This window comes from Amborella trichopoda, chromosome 5, assembly GCF_054954075.1.
Source record: "Amborella trichopoda isolate Santa Cruz 75 chromosome 5, AtrichopodaSantaCruz75HAP2 v2.0, whole genome shotgun sequence".
NCBI classification, from domain to species: domain Eukaryota; kingdom Viridiplantae; phylum Streptophyta; class Magnoliopsida; order Amborellales; family Amborellaceae; genus Amborella; species Amborella trichopoda.
In genome coordinates this window covers 23,613,540-23,636,056 of record NC_142340.1, presented here as the reverse complement: position 1 = coordinate 23,636,056, position 22,517 = coordinate 23,613,540, and the positions used below count along the sequence as shown (strand labels likewise).

Here is a 22,517-nt window from a genome sequence, read left to right as displayed (position 1 = left end):
CTTAAAATTGAAGACATTAAATTAATAAAGAGAGTAGAAGTTTAAATAATGGAAGAAGAATTTTTAAAAAAAATATAAAATACAGTTTTGGATTTTTTTTTGATGATATTTTGAAAATGGGTGTGTTTTGCATAAGGTTTGTAAGGTTAAACAATCAAATTAAGACGCATCTCTAAATTTTATCATAAACATAATTTTGAGACAAAAAATTCTTAGGATGGCTTGAGAATCTATTTTCTTCTTATAAAATTTCAAACTCTAAAAATGGTTCCAATCAAGTAGATCGATAAGCACAACGAAATCTTGAAAATGAACGGTCCAAATAGTTTGTTGCAAGATATACTATTTCGTGGACTTGAAACCTTCTTTTCTTTTTCTTATTCATACATTACGATGTCGAGATGATCAATTAGAGGATTTTTCAACATCCAAACAACTTTTTAAGATGAACTTTTGAGGTGCATCTTTAATTCTACATTTTAAGGCTCTAACCTTATACAAACTTTTTTCTTTGAAACTCGGGAGTTCTTGGGATTTTAAAAAATAAAAAAACTTTTCAAAAATCCTGTTTTAATTGGGAACTTACTGCCTAGGATCCCACTCCACTGCCCGTCTTTTAACGGAGAACTTACTGCCTAACGGGGACGCATGCGCCCGACGCACCAACACTTTTAACCTTACGCCACCGGTGGCTGTTACGCTTTGGACTCGACAGCAAAGAAAAAAGTATAGTGTGCTCTCACTCTCTCCTCGCTATTTTATTGCTTTCAAAATCCAAGGGTGATGGCTGATGGTTTTAGAACTGAGGAGAGAGATGCCAACGTTTGTTGCTCCCTTTTAGATGTGTAAACATTTTCTCCAACAGATCCAAGTTTTTAAATTTTCCATCTCTAATAATTGGTTTCCTCTATCTAAGCTTTTCGATTTTCTTTTCTCTCGGAGTTTTTGGCGCATCGAAGGTTCTTTCCCCCTTTATTCTCTCTGCACTGATGAGCGAGCCATAGGGCGGCTCTTTTGGTTGTTCCCTGAACTTCCATTCATGGCGGACGTGTTTTGAGCTTCGGTAATTTCTAGGGTTTCTGGTTCCTAAATCATATACTGAATAAGGGGGTTTCTCTTCTACTCTCTCTGGTTAATTTAGGGTTTCTTAATTCTTCACTGCTTTATCATTCTCGATAGTAGCTCGTGTCGCGGTTTTAGGGTTATTCTGGTTCCAAGGTGCAGTTAAGAGTTCGAATTGGGGGTGCTCTCTATCTTGCTTGCCTATATCTTTCATGTCATCTCTTACCCTAACTTTTTCTGTTGTCTTCACTCACAAATCTATCGCTTCATTTCGATCTGATCTCTCTCTTTCTATCTGTATAGTTGCTCTGTGATTTCTATTGTTTGTGCAATTGATTTACTTGCGTGAGTGATTCTATCCCTTCGGTTATATAGTTAGCTTTTTTTGTTGTTTCAATAAAATTCTTGCCTTTTAAAGATTTTCTAGATATGTGGACCACTAATTTGTTTAAGTTTCTTTTTATTAATCTTTTACATGTTTAATTGTTTATTTAATGTTTTTAGCTAGTCTAAAGTGTTTATACACTTCATTATTAATCACTCTTTTATATATAAAAAAAAATCGGAAATATGGTAACCCCTTAATGACGAAAACGATACAAATATATATTTTAAATTATTAAGCCATAATTAAGGGATAGACAAATGTTGTAAAAATAAATATGGGCTTTATTGTTGAAGAAAATGTATGCCTTAATATTGGGGGAATGTTGGTGTGGTTTATGGGCAGTGGAAGTGGTGGCCACAGTGCTGCTTCCTCCCTACCAATATTATTCTATGGACACAAACTACTCACCCTTATCCTAAGAGTTGAAAACCTATTTATTACTCTAAACTTGTGATCATCGAATTGCTTCAATAAACCTTTGAACAACCCATATATCTATGGAAAAAGTTTATGTAGAGTCGAGGCTTTAAACAATCAAATTATGATCCCACATCAAAATTTTTACTAGAAGATGTTGTTTTGATGCTTAAATATTATTAAATTGATCATCTCGAATCAAGATGCATAGACATGAGAAAAAAAGTGATTTTAGTTTGAGAACAATCCGAACCGACTATAGGGTGGTGTATCCCCAGTTAAGTCGCCAGTTAGTCGGGGGTCTGGTTTTCTTGGTGAGAGAAAACCCTCTCTTAAACAATCGCGAAGGGTGCACACACGATACAAGTTTTAAGCATGCACATGTACTCTTCTTGATGCCTATAGGAACCAACAACGAGAGAGATTTTTCGACAATGGCACGTTTAGATGCTTACCTCATCGTTTGTAGGTTCAGAGATACACCCGAGCAGTCGCCTTCTTAGAACAGTTACGAAGCCCTCCGACTGTCTGCAAGCACAGTTTGGACACGAACTCTCCTCAAACTTTAACACTTCGTCTCGTTCTTTTGCTCCAAAACTTGCAATGTTAATTCGAAGGTACTCCTATGTAATGGTCTACTCAAGTAGGGATTGGTTGACAGAGAAAGGATGAAGGAGAAGTGACGACAGAGGTTCTTCTATCCGCACAAATACTACAAAATTTGACAATCAGAGCGACCAAAGAATCAAAACTCTCTCAACTACCAACTCAGGATGACTCCACCCAAGTGAATGAGGGTGAGAGCATGTATATCTCTCGCAACTCAACTCAAGTGTATGGAAAAGAAGTTAGAGTGGTGATTAGAGATTAAGACTCTTGAGACTACTCTGATAGGTATCAAGTTGAGCGTATGACGTATAGCGAGATACTATCAGTACAGAAGAAGGAATGAAGAAAAATGAAGGGAAGAAAGGGTTTACGAGAAGCTGAGGTTACGTGTGGTCACGGGTCCGTATGAAACAGTGAGTAGTATAGGAGAGAAGGCACGAGACTACAGATTTGTTGTGGTCATGCTCAAATTAAGGATGGGAAGAGGAACAAAGGAGAGAATGACAAGACCACGGATTTGTTGTGGTTTCGAGTTGCTATGGGGAAGAGAAGAATGCAACAAGAGATGGGGTCGTAGGTGCTGCGGCTCTGAGACTTGTCACGCGTCAAAGGGGAGAAGGGTGCAGAGAGAGAGACGGGGTCGCACATGCTGTGGCTCCGAGACTTATCATGTGGCAAAGGGGAGAAAGGCACTAAGGGAGAGACGGGGTTGCAGATACTGCGGCTCCGAGACTTGTCAAGCAACAAAGGAGAGAAAGGCGTAGAGAAAGACGATGTAGAGAGACGAAGAAAGAGGAAAGAAGAGAGGGAGAGAGACTAGATTTGAGATGTGACCTAGCCTGAACACGCAATCTTAGCCTCTTTGTTTGCAAACGAGAAAGAGAAAGGTTAGCCGTGAGTCAAGGTTGGTGCGCGTGAACTATGGGGTACGTTAGGGTGTATGGGCTAGAGGTAGTTTCTCTCTCTAAAAGTTCTCTCTCTCCTCACCACTAGATCCAAGAGTTAGAAGCAAAGCCAAGCAGGCATAAGCTAATGCCTTAATTTCATTAACGAATAATCCAGCCTTTTCGCAATTGACCTAAGCTTGTTTATTTAGAGCAACCCCCAAACATGGGTGGAACGCTCAAAACTAAGCTAAATTGCTAAAAATTACATATTAAGTGAATTAAAATAAATTTCCATTTTTGACATAATGACCAAAATACCTCTTAAATCTTTTGGGTTAAAGACAAAACCATCCCTCCTAGAGTGGCCTCTCATCATTGCTAGACTTTGGGAGCTTTTTCGGATTTTTGTGGCAGCAGTTCGGACGATGTTTGTCGTAGAATTGATGCTTGATCTGTTCTGAACATTTTGATGTCATTTGATCGTCTTAAAACATACTTTTCTCGAAGGGTAAAAATCCGGTCAAGTTCATAGCCTTTGATCGTCAATGTAATGCGATCCGTGATGTTTTGAATCCTCTTTTTTATTTTGATTTGAAGTGAGCATTGTCATGATCATTCTGCATTAAGTTTTGTCTGATTTTATCTCCATTTGAGCACATTCTAAATTTGGGAAGTCGCCAAAAAATGGGATTTCGGCTATCAAGAAACTCTTGTCATCTTCAACCTTGAAATTCGTACTATCCGACCTTCAGTTGAATGCAAACATTATACCAAATTATACCCCTTTGCGATGTGGTCGCAATGGACTCGTATTTGCATTTATCCGATACCCGGATCTTGAGTGAAGTACGATATGTCTTCTTTCAAAATTATGATTTTTATGCTTTTGGGCTCACTTTCTCTCCAGAAGTTCTCTCGTCTCGGGGCACGCCATGGCGTGTGTCATATGTCAAAATGATCGTATCATTGAGGTTCAGTTGGTGACCAAATTTGAGCTTGTTCTGATTCCAAACAAGCGAACTATGAGCACTTGAAAATCGTCCCAAGCGGTGAAAACACAATTTCTAGAAATGGCAATTGGTTCACTGAAGCCACACCGCAAAAGAATGAAACCAGCCCGTTTGTGGTAATTTAGACCCAGAATGGTCTTGGAATGTCCGATTGAGCCCAAATTTGGTCCTTGGGATTTTTTCAATGCTCCGGATCTGTTGCCCATGACCTGATATTGTTTTGAAGCCTTGAAAGTAGGGCTGTAGTTATAAAGTCTCTTTTCAGTATGATAGGAGATGGATTTAATAATTGAGTTTCATGCTGATCATGTCAAATCTCATCAAAATGTAACGAAACATTGCGACCGTCCTTGGGGCATCCCAAACTATCATTTTCATGCTTTTTGAAGCCATTCCAGTGCTCTTTTCAAGGTTGCCCACTTTTATGCTTATTTTGCAGCGTTCCCGTGGTCTGGCGGTGTCTTGGGTACCGATAGGACCAGGTTGTTACTGGTTCTCTCTTTATGCGACTCAGGAATACAAGTACATCAAAAATGATGTATAACATGGGTGGCAATATTAATTTCATTGACCAAGCTCAAAGTTCAAAAAAAAAATTTCGATATTTACGGCACACCCAAGTTGTCAGACATCAGATGGTTGTAAGTAATTGTGACCTCCCTCTACTAAAGGTAAATGATCGCATCCCTAACAAATTTTGTCTTAATTTATATAAATACAATAAAACTGCTCACTTTGTTGTCACGATATAAAACATATGGTAGATTCATTAGAAACATATATTGACACAATACTTAAGAACTACATTAGCAAATGACTAGAAAAAACATTAAAAAGACCCCAGTACACAATTGCAGTTGACTAAAAAACATACATACAAAAATGTAAAATAATGGTCCATCTAAAATGCTTGGTTATACATCAATGAAATAATACAAGCATTTGAAAAGGTAAAATTAATAAAATTTATGTATGTCGAAAGAAAGCAGCAAAATATTTAAGCAAATCTAAATATTAGAATCTCACCCTAAATTCCTAGTTGCGTAAATTTTTAGTTGCCACTAATTTCTCTAGCTCTTTATATCTATTATATATTAAGAGAGAGCAATACCCTCCTATTTTTAAGTCGTGTGTCCCACCATATTAATGTTTCTCTCTCCCCACATCTCTCTCATGTCATGTATGTCATCTCATGCCAATTCTCTCCCTTCTTTTAATCATCACTCTTTCTAAATAAATCCCACATTTTCCTCTCGTGCCGATGCATGTCATTTCATGTCCATCCTTCTTCTCTCTCATCCCATTCTCTCCCTTCCTTTAATTTTCTCTATTATCTCCCCTCACCCATATACTCTCATGTAACTTATCTCTCTCTCTCTCTTATAACTCATATTTTCTAATAAATCCTCAACCCCACATTTTTCTCTCTTCTTTCTCCTACTCCATACTCTCTCATGTAATTCCTTTCCTAATAAAGCTCTCTCTTCTCTCTCCTCCCCCATACTCTCACTTAATTCCCCTATCTCTCTCTCTTTCATCATTTCTATTAAGCATTTATAGTAAATATTTATTTATTCTCTCTCTCTCCTCATGTTCACCTTCTCATCTCTTCCTCTAATCCGTTTGTCTCTTCCTCTCCCTAAAATTACTTAGAGTAATGATCATATGAGACTCTCCCACACCCATGTGAATAGAACCCCAAATGATCACCATCAAATTAGGCATATATCTCTAGAAAAGTCAAGCCCCACACCCATGTGATAACTTTTCTAACGATGTGTGTTAAATTTAATAGTGATCCTTTGGAAGCCTACCATATAGGTGTGGGAGGGTCTCATAGTGTCATTTCTAAATTATTTATACAATTATTATAAGAAAAATGACCTTGTGCATCCCTCACGCACCTAAAGCTTTATAAGACCCCACTTACTTGTCGTCGGATATTGTGGTTCCTCAAGATATGTGCAGAGCAACCTGCTAAGCCAGTTACCTTTTATTTCCCAGTAAACTTTTCTCTCTCGCCAACGTGCTGCCCTTTTGAAATGGCCTTCTCAATCCCAACTTGCTCGCTCCTCCCTCTCCAATTCCAGTGCTTTAGCACTAAAATTGCCCCCCGATTTGGCACAGCAGGCTGCCAAGTTTGGCTGGGAGGGCATTCCTAGCTCTCGTCATTGATTTGTCTCTCGCTATTAAATAAATCTTGTGTCATCATCTTGTGGTTATGTTGGAGTAAAGTGTGTGAATGGGCTGAGGTATCTAGGATTTAAGATTTGGGTTTTAGGGGGTAGAGAGATGTAAGGGATGTGAGAGAAGAAAGTATTTTCCAATCAAGATTCACATAGAAAAAAGCATTTCCATTACAAAGAGGGAAGGAAATGAGGAAAAACAGTGAAAAACATACGCATTGCAAATCTTTGAATACAAACACCATTTATTTGAATCAATTTGTTATCTTTTTAAGCTTTTGATGAGCATCAATGGCATTTTCTTCTCATGTATTTGGTTTGTTTGTTTCTAAAGGTGGATAAAGTAATGGCTTGGCTTCAAGAGCTACAAGACAATGCACAGGAGTAACCAAGGCCATTTGAGGGCTAGTCTCAACCTTTGCAGCACCAGAGGCTACATAAGAACCAGCCTCAGATCCACTCCATCAGGTTTTAATAATACTCGCTTCCTCTCTCTCTCTCTCTCTCTCTCTCTCTCTAACAGATCCAATTGTGTCTTTTGAATTTGTAAACTATCCATAACGCAACTATCAGGAACGTGCTATATGCCCAGATTGAAGGGAACGCCATTGGTAAAAATCAAATCACTGCAAACTGTACCAATCTCTCTCTCTCTCTATTTATCTATCTATCTCTGCTTTTCTTGTTGGGGTTTTTTTTTTTAATATCTTCATGTTAGAGAGAGAGAATAATATAAGCATGCGTGGACCACAGATGTCGACAACTACCATGTCAATGAAAGCTTGGCGCTGGGAAGAGAGCTTGCTTTTACGGATGGTAGAGAGAGTGAGGTTGTATAGATTTGTTTCTCTGTTTCGTTTGTTTATTTATGACTTATCATTTGAACTGTTTTTTATTTTTTTACTGGGTGACTTGGCACCGTATGTCATAGAGATGCACAAGGAGTCTTACGGTGACAGACGAGGTCCTATATAGCTACTATAGGTGAGGGTCTCATTGTATCATTACTCTTATTACAAATATGTTATAATAATTAGGGAAAATTACATATATATCTATTATAGTTTCCGTTATTACGGCTCTATCAAATAGTTTTTGTTATTTCCACCTGCCCGTTTTTTTCATGTCAAAACAGAAATTTTAAAAAAGACAACTTTACTTTTTTTTTGGTTGTTGAACAACCGAATTCAAAGTGTTTTTAATTGTTCAACCACAAAAAACAGGCTAATTTCAGTTTTTGAACAACCAAAAATTTAAAATTTTCGGTTATTCAAGAACCTAAATTTTTACTTGAAAGAGGTAGAGAGAGAATACGCCACAAGAATTCTCCTAGTCTTCTAATCTCATAATCCCTAAGATTTTTCCTAAATTTAGAGGCTCAAACTAGTTATTCCCCTTTGATTTTATCTGATAACTATGACTTCAGAGAGGTAGAGAAAATACGCCACAAGAGAGAGATAAAATGATTTTCGGTTGTTGAATAATCTAAATTTAAAATTTTCGATTCTTTAATAATTGAAATTGGTGTATTTTAGGTTGTTTGTTCAACAACCGAAAAAAGGTAAAGTCTCATTTTTTTAAAATTTTCGTTTTGACATGAAAAACTGGACACCATGGTAATAACGGAAACTATTCGGTAAAACCGCAATAACGGAAACTATAACGGATATGTACGTAATTTTCCCTAATAATTATCAATAACTATATTCATAGTTATGAAGAAATAATACTCATTATTATAATAATAATAAAATAGAAATCATAATTTTATAATTTCAATTTATTAAAATAAAATTAGAATGATAACAATGTTAATGATAGTTTCATTTGTGATAAATTATATACTATTCATACAGTAAAAAATAATACTTATATTGGTGAATGTAAAAAAGGGAAAAGATTATATATTCTTTCTTTGTTTTTGTTTTCTTAAATTTACAATTTTTTATAATATTTTTGTCTTCTATTTTTAGCCTTTAAATTATTAATTTTTACGATTTTGACCTTTTATTTCAATTTTTTGAAAAAGAGCACCTCATGTATATAATGAGAAACTCTTTTTAGGTAACACAATATTACTATTCTTTCTTTCTCCCCTACCATATTAAGTCTTTTTTATGTGTAACGTTAGCTCATCTTCATTTTTTTTCTCTCTCTCTCTTTCTTTCTTTCTACATTCAAATTCATTATTTGATTCTCTCAAATCCTCTATCCATAATATAAATGCAAATCTTTTCATTGAATCATGCAAATTACTCATCTCTCAATGCCTTTACCCATATGCATCTCGCATTAAATACAAATTTAAGTTGCTTTTTATTTATTTGGAGACTTTCTATTCTCTTTCTCATATATTCTCTCCCTATTTAACCATAAATGACTCTTTCTCTCTCTCTCTCTCACGGATTCTCTCTCTCTCTTTTTCTCTCAAGTACTCACATGCATACCTCTCGGTCTCTCAAACATGCACACGTCTATTTCTCTCTTATGATAAACACTTTATATGGATCTGATTTCTATATCTAATTTTTTATTTTTTACTCACGGTACAAGCAATTGTCTATTTTTCTCTAAGGTGATGATGTGTGTTATCTAAATAGGTATGTTTATTTCTATTTATTTTGTTATTCTATTTTTGTTTTTTTTTACTAAGTTTTTATTTTTTTATTTTTAATCTAACTTCATGGAGACGTGAACTATCTTTTTTGAGTGCATGTAATCAAAATATGTATGTGGGTAGGACGGTTTTTTTAAGGCTATGTTTTCTTTTGTTTTAATGCTAGAAATTGTTGATAATAGTTTTAATTCATTCTCAAATTCATGTTTTTTAATTCCTTTTTTTTCATGCTTTTTGCAATTTCTATTATAGGAGTAATATTATCTATTTGGGATGATGTGGCATCAATATTTGAGAGAGAGTTTTCAAAAAGAGAAAATTTTGAGTAGAGAGAGTTTTCAAAGAGAGAAAATTTTGAGTAGAGAGAAAATGTCACCATGAGAAAGATAGAGAGAGAATTAATTAAAGTAATTAATGCATAATTTTAATAAAAAAATAATACTTGAGATATTATTGATAATATATTAAACTAAAAAATAAAAAAATAATCTAAAATTATAATTTATAGATAATATTATAAAATTATAAATTACAAACAATATTTTTATTTCATAAGTGTTGAAATTTCAATGAAGTGTTTGTGATATAGGCACTATTTATCCATCATCCATGCAATAATTTTAAATAGTTGAGCTATCTATTGTCCTTAAGTAATTGCTTATCCATTTATTGTCAAACTTTTTGTATTATGGGGTTATGATTTCAAACTTGACAAGTTTAGCATCAGAAACATCAATGCAATCTCTCAAATATCTAAAATAAACCAATAGTTATTCATTTTAATTATCAAAATAACGAGGAAGTGGAAAAGGGGCTTTCCCATCACAATTTAGATCTTGGTGATTAGTTGCATCATGGGTTTTTTCTTATTTTCTAGAATAAATATTTTTGACCTTTATAAGCGTTTCATAGTTTATCTCATAAAAAAGAGACAAAACACTATCTTCATTTGGATGGCTCATGTTCAAGACTAAACAATGTATGAAATTATACAAACAATGCGGCTGATTTAATCATATGACAAAAACAACTTATCTTCTTCTATTATAAATCATTTGAGCTTGCTATTTTCAAAATCAAAAGCAAATTTATTGAGGAAGAAAAATAAATAATTTCTAAAATTTTCTAAATCTAAAGCAAATTTCTTATTTTCTTTATTCAATTTTGTTTTCTTTTTCTATTTCTTTCATTTACTATTTGTATTTCTTTATAATTTTGAAAATCCAGAATAAAATTGAAAAGAAAAGAAAAAAAAAAGAAAAATTTTCCTACCATTATGATTAGTTTTGATTGCAATAGATACACGTTATTATGAAAAAATTTCAAAAATTTCTTATTTTCTTTATTCAATTATGTTTTCTTTTTCTATTTCTTTCATTTTCTCGCTGTATTTCTTTATAATTTTGAAAATCCAAAATAAAATTGAAAAGAAAAGGAAAAAAGAAAAATTTCCCTAACATATGATTAGTTTTGATTGCAATAGATATATGTTTATTATGAGTTTATTATAAGTTTCATGTGATATTGTTTGTATTTTCATATTATCTAATTTTATAATATTTACTTATAAGTAAATAATATATTTTCTTATGTAATTAAAACTAGTTTTAATTATGTCTCTCCTTACTAGATCGTCATTTTAAGATATAATTTCACGATAAAGAATTATTTATGTAATTAACAAGTAATACGCATGTGCATATCATTAGTTGATATTATGTGTCTAGAAAAAAAAAAAGATTTTTCATTGGTTTATTCCTCAAACTCTTCCTCTTGTTTTAAGATATACGGTTGAAAGATGATTTTTTTGGAAATATATTGATGGTATTTTTATAATACACTTTTTTTAAAAAAAAATTGATTGTTTTTTCGAATCAAGATTTTTAATTTAGTCCCACTTCTGATGTGTTCCCTAAACGTATACTTGAAGATATTAAATTAATAAAGAGAGCAGAAGTTTAACTAATGGAAGAAGACTTTTTGAAAAAAAAATATAAAATACAGTTTTGGATGGAACTTTAAATTTTTTTTTTTTTTTTTTTTTTTTTGTATTGTGATCTTTTGAAAATAAGTGTGATTTGCATAAGTTTGCAAGCTTAAACAATGCAATTAAGGTGCACCTCTAAATTTTATCATAAAGATAATTGTGAGATAAAAAATTCTTAGGATGGCTTGATAATATATTTTCTTCTCTAATTGTAAAATTTTAAACTCTAAAAATAGTTCAAATCAAGCATATCTATAAACACATGGAAATCTTGAAAATGGACGGTTCAGATAATTTGTTGGAAGATATACTATTTCGCGGACTCGAAATCTTCCATTTATTTCATATTTATACATTTGGATGTTGAGATGATTAATTAGAGGATTTTTCAACATCTAAACAACCTTTTAAGATGGACTTTTGAGGTGCATATTTAATTCTACATTTTAGGGCTGCGACGTTAGACAAACTTTTTCTTTGAAAATTGGGAGTTCTTGGAATTTTGAAAAATAAAAAAACTTTTCAAAAATCCTGTTCTAATTGGAAACTTACTGCCTACGGTCCCACTCCTCCGACCGTCTTTGATGCTAAGGGGGACGCATGCGCGCGGCGCACCAAACCTCTTAAATTTACGCCAGCGGTGGCAGTTATGTTTCGGAATAGTTTTTATAGAGCCGAAGCTCTAAACAATCAAATTTGAGCCTACCACATAAATTTCGTTAGAAGATATTTTTTTTATGTCTAAATATCTTCAAATTGATCATCTTGACATCAAGATACATGAACATGAGAAAAAAAAAAAATGAATTGAAAATTTTAAAAATAATATATTTATAATGTATTTTTAGATTGTCAATTTTCCTGATTTTTCAAAATATCATAGATATATCCATCTACGCTATTTTCGAAACTTTGAACTTCGAAAATATATATGAATATATATTTTAAATCCATCATAAAGATTTCCAAAAACCACACTTTTTTACGCTATTTGAATGTCGGCTCTAATTTGATTGTTTAGAGCCTAGGCTCTATACAAACCGCACCCTGTTTGTTTTCGACTCGACAGCAAAGAAAAGAGTGGAGTGTCCTCTCACTCTCTCCCCGCTATTTTACTGGTTTCAAAATCCAATGGTGATGATGGCTGATGGTTTTAGAGCTGAGGAGAGAGATGTCGACGCGTGTTGCGACCTTTTAGATGCGTAAACATATTCTGCAGCAGATCCGAGTTTGTAAATTTTCCATCTCTAATAATTTGTTTCCTCCATCGAAGCTTTTCGATTTCTTTTCTCTCGAAGTTTTTGGGGCATCGCAGACTGATCAGCGAGGCATAGGGCGGGTCTTTTGCCTGTTCTCTGAACTTCAATTCATGGAAGACGTATTTTGAGCTCCGGTAATTTCTAGGGTTTCTGGCACCTAAATCATATACTGAATAAGGGGGTGTCTCTGGTTAATTTAGGGTTTCTTAATTCTTCACTGCTTTATCATTCTCGATAGTAGCTGGTGTCGCGGTTTTAGGGTTCTTCTGGTTCCAAGGTGCAGTTAAGAGTTAGAATTGGGGGTGCTCTCTATCTTACTTGACTATATCTTGCATGTCATCTCTTAACCTAACTCTTTCTGTTGTCTTCACTCACAAATCTATCTCTTCATTTCGATCTGATCTCTCTCTTTCTATCTGTATAGTTGCTCTGTGATTTCTATTCTTTGTGCAATTAACTTACTTGCGTGCGTGATTATATCCCTTGGGCTCTATAGTTAGCTTTTCTGTTGCTTCAATAAGATTCTTGTCTTTTAGAGATTTCCTAGATTTGTGAAATCTACACTATTTTTGGAGCTTTAAATTTTTATAATTAGAGATAAAAATATATTTTAAGGCTATCAAAAAGATTTCTAGTGCTTTAAATTTTTATAACTAGAGATAAAAATATATTTTAAGGCTATCAAAAAGATTTCCAGTATTGAAATCACATTTCTCGATACTATTTGAAGGTGGGCTTTATTTGATTGTTTAGCGCCTTGGCTCTGTACAAACCGCACCCTATATCTATTGAACATCATATGTGGCTTACAATGATACGTCTGTGGAAAAGTTATATAAATATGTTGCTAGGCATGCCTTCTATATTTTTTACTATGTTGATCATTACCTTATTTATATTGATGATGGACGTCATCTTTCTATATCTCATGCTGATGCTAGTCTGGTTTCAACCACCCTAAATGCATCATCGATTAATTAACCTCTCCCGGTACTTGATATCAATAACTTACTGTTTTGTTGAGTATTTATCTAGAAATCTTGCCCGGACATTATTGTGAGGGAGGCAGATAGCACACCAGACTGGAAAGACAATTGTTACATACTAAGCCACATTATAAAGGACTTCAATGAGTAAATTAGTTAAGGGATTATATACTATAAGACCATTCACTTTAGGTACAAGGTCACAAATCACAATCATCTTTAGCTATTGACTGCGAAATCTGACGGCTTAAAGTGTCACATAGTTTGAGAAATTTTATTTTGCATTAGGCAAAATTTTCTTTTTCATTAGGCAACCAACACTATTTGGATCAGTGCCTTGAATGTCCAACTCGGATGTATGCTTGAACAGTGTTGCATGCCTAATGTATGTCCAAAGTTTCAGAACAAAGCCGTAATCTATTTTCTTGAGTAACAAGCATGACAAATCACTTTTGCATTTCGATATGATAGACCATTCTTTTTTGTAGGATGGTCTTTTGGTATCATGTTGCACATTGCGGATTATAGCAGCTCTGGATTTATCCTTTTAAAAGGAATGTTAGTGTGTTTTGTCTAAAATTAAAATTAAAGGTGGATCAACAAGTTAACAAGCAAGTAAGATTTTGGTGATGACGGAGGTGAGCTCAAAGCTTCGCAAATGGCATTTTTGATGACTCGTTGATTTACTGTTGGTTTTTCTTTCTGTTGCATGCCTCAATAAAGTGACACACTATAGTGCTTGGTATAAAACATTGTTATTCGTCAAAACCTAACTCACAGTCACAATGACATGCTTGAGTGTGGGTGGAGGTCTTTTTCATGTCGATGTCTCTTCTTATGAATTTGGTCCTTAAGAGTGAGCCTCCCAAAGGTGTGTATACGCAAACGCACAAATACCCCTTTTGGAGATATGGAGTTCCATGAGCCTCAGTGCTCCTTGGGAGTTGCACTTTTTCTCTTTTATGAATTTTCGCCCTCTTGTGAATTTTCATCTTTTTATTTTTCTTTCTACATCTTCTTGGAGATACAAAAGAAATGTCAAAAATATTGTAAAGTGTGTCTGAGTTTCCATGATTCTCATCCTAAACACAGAAGCGAAAGGATGCTTGTAGCATAGTTATTCCATGCATGGGACAGCTAGTCCATTAGAAATCTGTTTTTCTTTTTATAATTCGTAGTTTGTTTAGTATCTGCTAATGTTATCAAATGCGGGATGTGGGGTCGTTGTGATGGGGGGTGTAATGCACTATCCATTGACGAAGCGGTCTTGATACAGGCTTATCACCTCCACTGCAGTCAATAAATTTAAAGTAACTTTTAAAAAGTATGAAAATATAAGAAGGCATAGAAAAATTTAAGTGTGTGCTTTATGTGATGGTAGGCATTTTAATTTAGTACTTATCTCTAATATGTTGTTGTCTGAGTTGCCTGACAGCCTGATAAAGGGTAAAATATGTTCTCTATTACTCTCTAAGGGGCTAATATAATTGAAATGTAAAGTAATCCATTCCATCCCATTCATTAAATTAAGTAAATAAAGCTCAACACCCCAAATAGTTATGAGTCACGACCGACCATAACATAACATCCAAAAATGAAACTTACTTCATAATCACAACTCCTAGGTACACATTAACATCCAAACACCAAAGTCTAAAACTCCTAATACCAGAAATTTATGACGTATGAAATAGAAAAAATATGATAAATACACTCTATGCTCTCTACTTTCAATTACATAAATCATACTTGGTTAATCATCGTTTAAAAACCTTCAAAAGACACCAAAAAGATTCTCAAATGGTCTCCCACAAATAGCCTACTTGTTTTTTTTTTTCAAAAGCTTCGGATTCAGGAAACAAGAATTGATTTCAATCTCTAAGTTCAAGACCTGTTAAAATCATGTAAAAAGAGATAAATATCAATTCCCATTGCCCCCCCCCCACCAAGACCAGTTAAAATCATGTAAAAAGAGATACATATCAAGCCCCATTGCCCTCCCACCCACCCAAAAAAATCCAACCACCCCAAAAACAAGGGGAAAAAAAATTCCCCTCCTTTCTGAGGAAAACGACCATGTTGCCCTTGCTTTTGGGCGTGTTTTTGCCCAAGAGCAGTAGGCTGCATATGCAGGCACATCCCCATGATGTGATGTGCCTGCATATGCAGGTGATGCACCACATATGCTGGCACATCACCAAATCTCACATATGTGTGGTCTTTCAATGTGGGGCCAACCCAATAATGATTGATGCTCATGCGACTGCATTTGATAACATTGGTATCTGCATATTTCTTTTCTCAAACATGGAGTGCTGCGGTCTCAAGGGCTACCTTCCTCTGATACCGTATTGTAGAGGGAAGAAGAAATTCCCGTTTTCTCGGGAATGGGGTTGGGGCATCGGTGGTTAGGGGAGTAGATGCCTCAATGTAACGTCCCACCCTCCATTCCCACCATTAACATATCAAAAAAAAGAAAAAAAACAAAAAATCCAGTTTTCTCCATTTAGGCTGTAGTTGAGCTAACATAGATGAGTTTCAAAAGAAGTATTTACATTTTAAACGACATAAATACACTGTATTGAAAAAAATAAAAGAATGATATAGTCCTTGTATGACAAAAGATCTTTGCAGTTGAATTCCTTCAGAAAACTTTGAAGTTTTCGGGCTCTCCTTCATGTATAAAGTTTTCTATCAATTTTTGGTCCTTAGTATGCTAAGGGTATTGATGTGTTCCTCTTTGCATAAATGATGCATTCCTGGTGCTCATTATTTAGTTAACATTCATCGAGGCATATGTACTGAGTCACATCTTGAATTGGGTACCAATATGTTTAGGCATTGTGGTTCGAACACAGCTAAGGTTATTCTTTCTCAATACAAATGTGCCATTGTTTACTTGGTAACAATGAATGTAAACCTCTAGATAGACTGGCATTTTGTGTTCGCAAGCATCACAAATATCATTGAGATCTTCTAGCAATACCTACTAGGTACTGAGAAATGTATGCTGGAGTCTGCTGTTCACTTTCACTTGCCCTGGTCTTACTTTTCTATCTATCAAGTGTATTTCCGAATCTCCCATATCACTTGTAGGCTTGTTTATTTTTTTAGCGTCTTAAGGAATCTGTCAGATGACATGTGATATTACTTTAGGCAGCCTTGGAGTATTTTATTAACTGGGGTTAATTAAACTTGTTTCTTCAAATTTTTGTCAAGCACCAGTTGACTATTGTGTGATTATATGTACTAGTATCATGTAGCAGTTAAAAAACGGTGGGCCAGTGTCTAATTTTGTGATGATGCTTAGTACCTTGCTTGATGCAGAGTACCCAGGGCTTGCCTGTGCATTCACTTGGTTACTTGTTTTCTTTTGGGTACTTCAGCTGTAAGATTCAAACTTGGATGTTATGTTGCAAATGTCAACACCTTAATAAATTAAACCCAAGCTTGACTCGTGCTGCTTGGTTACCTTTTCTATTAGGGATTTTTCGTTTCATTTAAATGCTTTGTTTCTCATCAATTGTAGTACTGAATGTGAGACATATGGCGGCCAACATTATATCTCATGCTTGTCCCAAGAATATTGAGGAGATGCACCTTTCTTCATCGAGGAAGAATATCCAGTCCACAGAATCATACCTAATGTTTTGTTTCTTTTCAGCTTGTGTAGATTCTGAAATACTATTTGATGCTTGCCACTGAACACATTGAAGCACCAATTTTGTTTCTTCTAGTCACGTACTAATCTGGTTTTGCATGCTTGATCAGAGCATTCTGGCACCACGTTCCCAAGAGAAAAGTACTGGTCCATGAGATTTTGCATGATTTCTTCTTTTCACCATATGCACATTTGCAGGAAGGAGTATTGGTGCATGGGATTGGATTTTATATGTTGATGCCTTATATTCATGGTCATGTGGTACTAACTGATATCGTATCTATTATCTATATATACCCAAAAGGCGTTGCGGCCAAGGCGCATATGCATTTTGCAAAACAACAGGACATATATTTGTAGCAAATTTTGATAGATAAAAATAGGATATGGATCGATCTGATTTTGATGTTGATGTAGTTTGAGATCTACTCACCGGGATGTGTCTTTCTTCATTATACCAGTTTATTTTTTTTTGCTGCATTCTTGTGGGTGGTTGGTACTGTTGGGATATATTCATTGGCTCCCCTTCATATTGCTAAGATATGATAATTCTTGCAGTTTTCGTTGTGGGAAGTTTATGCATAGATTTGGTGTTGGTGTTCTATTTATGATGCCATTTCAGAATTGTGTATCAACTTCTATCCAAGTTTCTATAATTTTAAAAAGTAGTTTTAGTTTTGAACTTCATCTGATCTATGAGTTGCCTGGCCTGATGATAGTCAGGAGTTAAGCATATTCCTGGAGCTTTTAGATAATATTCTTTCAAATATGCTGCAAATTGTTGCCGTTCTGTTTTTAATGAATTGAAAACTATTAATGGTTTTAACTCTTACCCAACATTTGGGGTGCAGCCAATTCTAGGGCCTTTTCATGATTTGAGTTGAACAAGGAAGTTCTCTGAATGAATGTGGCTTCTAAATGGAAGTGAAGGCAGCTGATGATATCGAGGATGCGCACTCAAAAAGTATGCTTCTTGAAAGGTGGCCACTTGCGCCAGTGGATTTGAAAAGGGCAAGGTTCCCCTGCTGCATTGTGTGGACACCACTCCCAATTGTGTCTTGGTTGGCTCCATTTATGGGGCATCTTGGTATATGCCGTGAGGATGGCACAATCTTGGATTTCTCGGGCTCAAATTTTGTCAGTGTGGATAACTTTACGTTTGGAGCTGTAGCCAGATACATCCAACTAGATAGAGATCAGGTTCGTACGTATGGAATGATTTAATTGTTCTCTTTCAAAGTCAGGCAGCAGTTTGATTTCCATTGCATAATTAACTAGTTATTGTACCTCTACAAAAGAGAGGAAGATATTGTGGTTTTCCATGAATTTATTTTATTTCATTTTGGTCATTTCTGCCCTAATTCAAGCGAACACTTGAATATTGGTCCTTTTGATAATTCACTTGAGTGTGTTTTATTATATTTTTAATGGTTATTATTCAGTGGTGAACACATCTTTCTTTTCTCTTCTTTTTTTTGGGATAGTTGACATAATTAGATGTTGTAGCTTTACTTATATTTGCATGACGAATGACCCATTTGTGCATTTGAGGATGATGTCCCGTAAATAAATTGATCATATACTCAATAAAGAACTGAAATTTAGTATTTCACTTACGGAGAAATGTCTTTTGTTTCATTATCCTTTTATTTTCAAAGTTGCATGACAATGAACGATAATCCCTTTGTCTTTTGACAATGAGATGCTATTATCAATGTTGGTCACATCCTGACAGATGCCAATCTTTCAATGATGTATCTCTCCCTATTATGACAACTCCACTTTTTTCTCTTTTTTGAGAACAATTTTCCCTTACATCTTTGTGACAATGATATGTTGTTATCGATATTGGTCATATCCCGACACAGACTCCAATCTTTCAATGATCAATATTTCTCTCGATTATGACAAATCCACTTTTTTCTCTTCTTTAAGAAACCTGCTATATTATATAGTCAGCATTAGAACTAAATTACATCAAGTTGCATGAGAAATGAACTAATAAGCTTTCCATTTTCTGGATGCTATTTCTCTTGCAGTGCTGCTTTCCACCCCACTTATCAGGACACACATGCAAGAACAGATACAAGCACTTGGAGCGTGGAACTGCGATCTCATGGGACGATGCCCTAAGGTCGAGTACACAACACTTTCAACACCATTCGTATAACCTCCTGACCTGCAACTCCCACTCCTTTGTTGCCAACTGCCTCAACCGCCTTGCTTATAGTGGCTCTGTTTCTTGGAATCCCCTCAACATTGGGGCCCTCGTGCTCTTAAGAGCACGGTGGGTGGATCCTACCTCTGTACTTCGGTCCTTCTTCCCCTTTGCTGTAGTACTTGCCCTAGGCATTTTCATGGTAGGCCCTCCGTTCCTCCTCGGCCTCGCCTCCTTCTCCCTTCTCCTCTTCATTTGGTTTGTATTCGGAACCTACTGTGTCAAAAATCTCGTGGAGTGGTAGGATCGGTTTGGATTGTCACTGTTATTCCTGTGTGATAATGACATAGAGGGAGAATAGGAGGGCTACATACTTTTCTTGGGTGAAAAATAATGTACACTGATGGGATACGGAAATAGCAGTGTTACAAAATCACGGTCAATTGAACCGATGGGACCTCGTGAGGAGTCGGATACTCCATAAGCGATTCATCTTTATTCCGTTGGGTTGTGCTCTCTAATGTCACTGTTCATTCAATGGAGGGTGAGGACCCAGCGTACCATGGTGTCCTGCAAGGTCCATAGGATTGTTCCATGGCGTTTCCAGGTTCCCCATACCCCATGTACCATGGCAAATTTGTTCTTATAACCAAACGTTGTGAGAATTTTCTTTGGGGAAAGGTGTTGCTGCAAGTTTTAAGTTCTAATAGACAAAAGCCCGATGGACCATTTTGTGGATTCATTCCTTTGGTTCAAGCACAACTGACCTCCTCAAACGGAATGACACATCTCAATAAAAGAAACTAAATATTTTATATGCACTCCATATATGTCTAAGTTTCTAAAATTGATTCTCAAAATCTAATTCCGTTTAGCCAAAGGATTTCTAATAATTTTATACGCACTCCATATATGTCTAAAGTCCCATAATTGATTCTCAAAATCTATTTTCTTTTAGCCAAAAGATTTCACTCTTCTAAGGGAGCATATTGTCGATTTGTTCTCCTGGGCAATACGTAAGAAGTATTTTTAGGACCTTAAATTTTGGGGATGTAACTTGTATAGCCCATATGCAATACTTAATAAAAGCAATTTTCTGCTGCATCTTTATGGCTTTGGGGGAAAAAAGGGTAAATTTCTCTGTACCCTCTATTTTTGGCACTTATTTCTAATGAGATTTAAGATTTTATAGTATTTTTTTATGACATTAAATCTTCCAATCCCTTGGATTCTTTTGGTCTTATATTTTTTATCTAAACAATTTTTGAAATGATCGCCTTTTATTAAAACCTAAAATCCCGTTAACCTGTCCGCCTCTCTCAAACTCTGTCAATCTCTCTCTCAAAACTCCTTTCTCTCTCGTCCCTCTCACTTTCATGCCCGAAGTCGATGAGTTTTTGCAACTCTCCCATTGTCTCTCTCTCCCTCTCAAAATCTATCTCTCTTGGCACTCTCTCTCTCTCTCAAAATCCAAAGTCAGTGGGCTTATGCAACTGACATACTCAGAAAGTACAAACCATTGGAAAATTGACGGTTAAACAAAAGAGGTCAATAAACAACAGCAAGCAGAGAGAGAGAGAGAGAGGGGTCTAATTCAGTTTCAGACAAGAATTTTCTGGTCTCATGACAATCACAAAATGAGGAAATAAATAAGAATTGGATATTGATTCTTCATTCAAAGAAGGCTAAAAAGGAAAAAAGAAGTATCAAGTATTAATAAAACAGTGACCCAAAATATACTTACCTGAAAATGGAGAGAGATCAAAATTATTGCGTGGATAATGGAGACTAAGGCCGTGGCATTTTCTTTCAATACCAATCTCTCTCTCTTTCCTATTTATATTAGGGAATTGGGAGTTTGGAAAGGGTGGAAGATTAGTGTAAAGTGAATTATTTAGTGCAAGCTCTTCTCTCTCTTCATATTAAAGAACTCTCTCTCTCTCAAGAACAAAAACTTCCCACTACTGGTAAAGGAGGCGTGTCTTTTTCTCTTTGCGGAGTTTTGACAGAAATAGAGAGAGCGAGAGGAGAGAGAGACATGGGGAGAGTTGCATAAACCCATTGACTTTGGGTTTTGAGAGATAGAGAGAGAGAGGAGGGCGAGAGAGAGAATTTTGAGAGGGAGAGAGAGAGAGGTGATGGAGAGAGTTGTAGAAACCCACTGAATTTGGACATGAGAGAGAGGGGCAAGAGAGAAAGGAGTTTTGAGAGAGAGAAATTGATGGAGTTTTGAGAGAGAGACGGAGGGGTTAACAGGACTTTAGGTGTTGATAAAAGATGGTCATTTCAAAATTATTTAGGTAAAAAATATAGAGTAAAAAGAGTCTAGAGGGTTGAAAGATAGATAAGATAAATATTTAATGCCGTCATAAATAGCATAAAAATCTTGGGTCCCCAAAGAAATGAGTGCCAAAGATAAAGGGTATGGAAAAATTTACCTTTCTTATGACAACCACAGCTTCCCAGCCTTCTTGACACAAGAGATATTCATGCCCAAGATCGGTTGAGTATGACTGTCATTCATGACAAAGACATTGCTCAACTCTTCTTTCAACCTGTCAATCTTGTTAATGTCCTGACCGACAATTAGCCTGTCATCAACATACAATAAAAGAATTATGAAGTTATCGTCGGAGAACTTCTCGAATACACAATTGTCTGAAGCTGTTCTCTTGTACCCATAACTCCCCATGAAGGAGTCGAACTTCTTGTACCACACTGCCTTGGGGCCCGTTTCAGCCCATATATACTATTTTCCAACTTGCAAACAATGTGTTTCTTTCTTTTTATCTTAAATCATTCTCGCTGCTCCATATAGATCTCTTACCGCAAATCACCATGGAGAAAAGCAGTCTTGATATCGAGCTGTTTTATCTCTAGATTCAAGCTTGCAGCCAAGCCTAACACCACACGGATTGATGACATTTTCACCACAGGAGAAAAGATTTCATCAAAGTCGGTACTTTTTTTCTGCCCGAAACCTTTCACAACCAATCTGACCTTGTATCTTTTTTCGTCAGTATTTATTCTAAAGACCCATTGGTTCTTTTGTGCCTTATTGCCTTTAGGCAACTTTACCAAGTCATAGGTGTGGTTGTCATGCATGGATTCCATCTCTTCTTGCATGACTTTAACTCTCCTCATTTTGTTCGTCGGCTTGAGCTTCCTAGTAGCTTTTTGGTTCATCCCTTTCCGGGTATAAGATATACTTTGATGCAAGGTATCTGGTAGAGGGTTTGTGTCCCCTAGAGGACCTCAGTTTAACTGTAGGTGGAACTTTTTGAACAGGC

General features: G+C 35.5%; 1 protein-coding gene across 7 annotated transcripts; it reads left to right on the top strand.

The window, feature by feature from the left end:
• The first annotated feature begins 604 nt into the window (after positions 1-604).
• On the top strand, positions 605-19,969 carry RTE1 (protein REVERSION-TO-ETHYLENE SENSITIVITY-like protein (DUF778)). 7 transcript variants are annotated; one of them, XM_088867704.1, is made up of 5 exons: positions 605-726; positions 6,894-7,027; positions 7,313-7,389; positions 17,921-18,269; positions 19,109-19,969. In XM_088867704.1, the coding sequence occupies exons 4-5, from the start codon at positions 17,988-17,990 to the stop codon at positions 19,529-19,531; spliced, it is 705 nt and encodes a 234-aa protein (XP_088723830.1). In that variant the 5' UTR covers positions 605-726; positions 6,894-7,027; positions 7,313-7,389; positions 17,921-17,987; the 3' UTR covers positions 19,532-19,969. The 7 variants fall into 7 exon arrangements, with proteins under 7 accessions (XP_088723830.1, XP_088723832.1, XP_020529572.1 ...); XM_020673913.2 differs by lacking the exon at positions 605-726 and adding an exon at positions 6,311-6,625; XM_088867705.1 differs by lacking the exon at positions 605-726 and adding an exon at positions 6,318-6,376.
• The last annotated feature ends 2,548 nt before the right edge of the window (positions 19,970-22,517 follow it).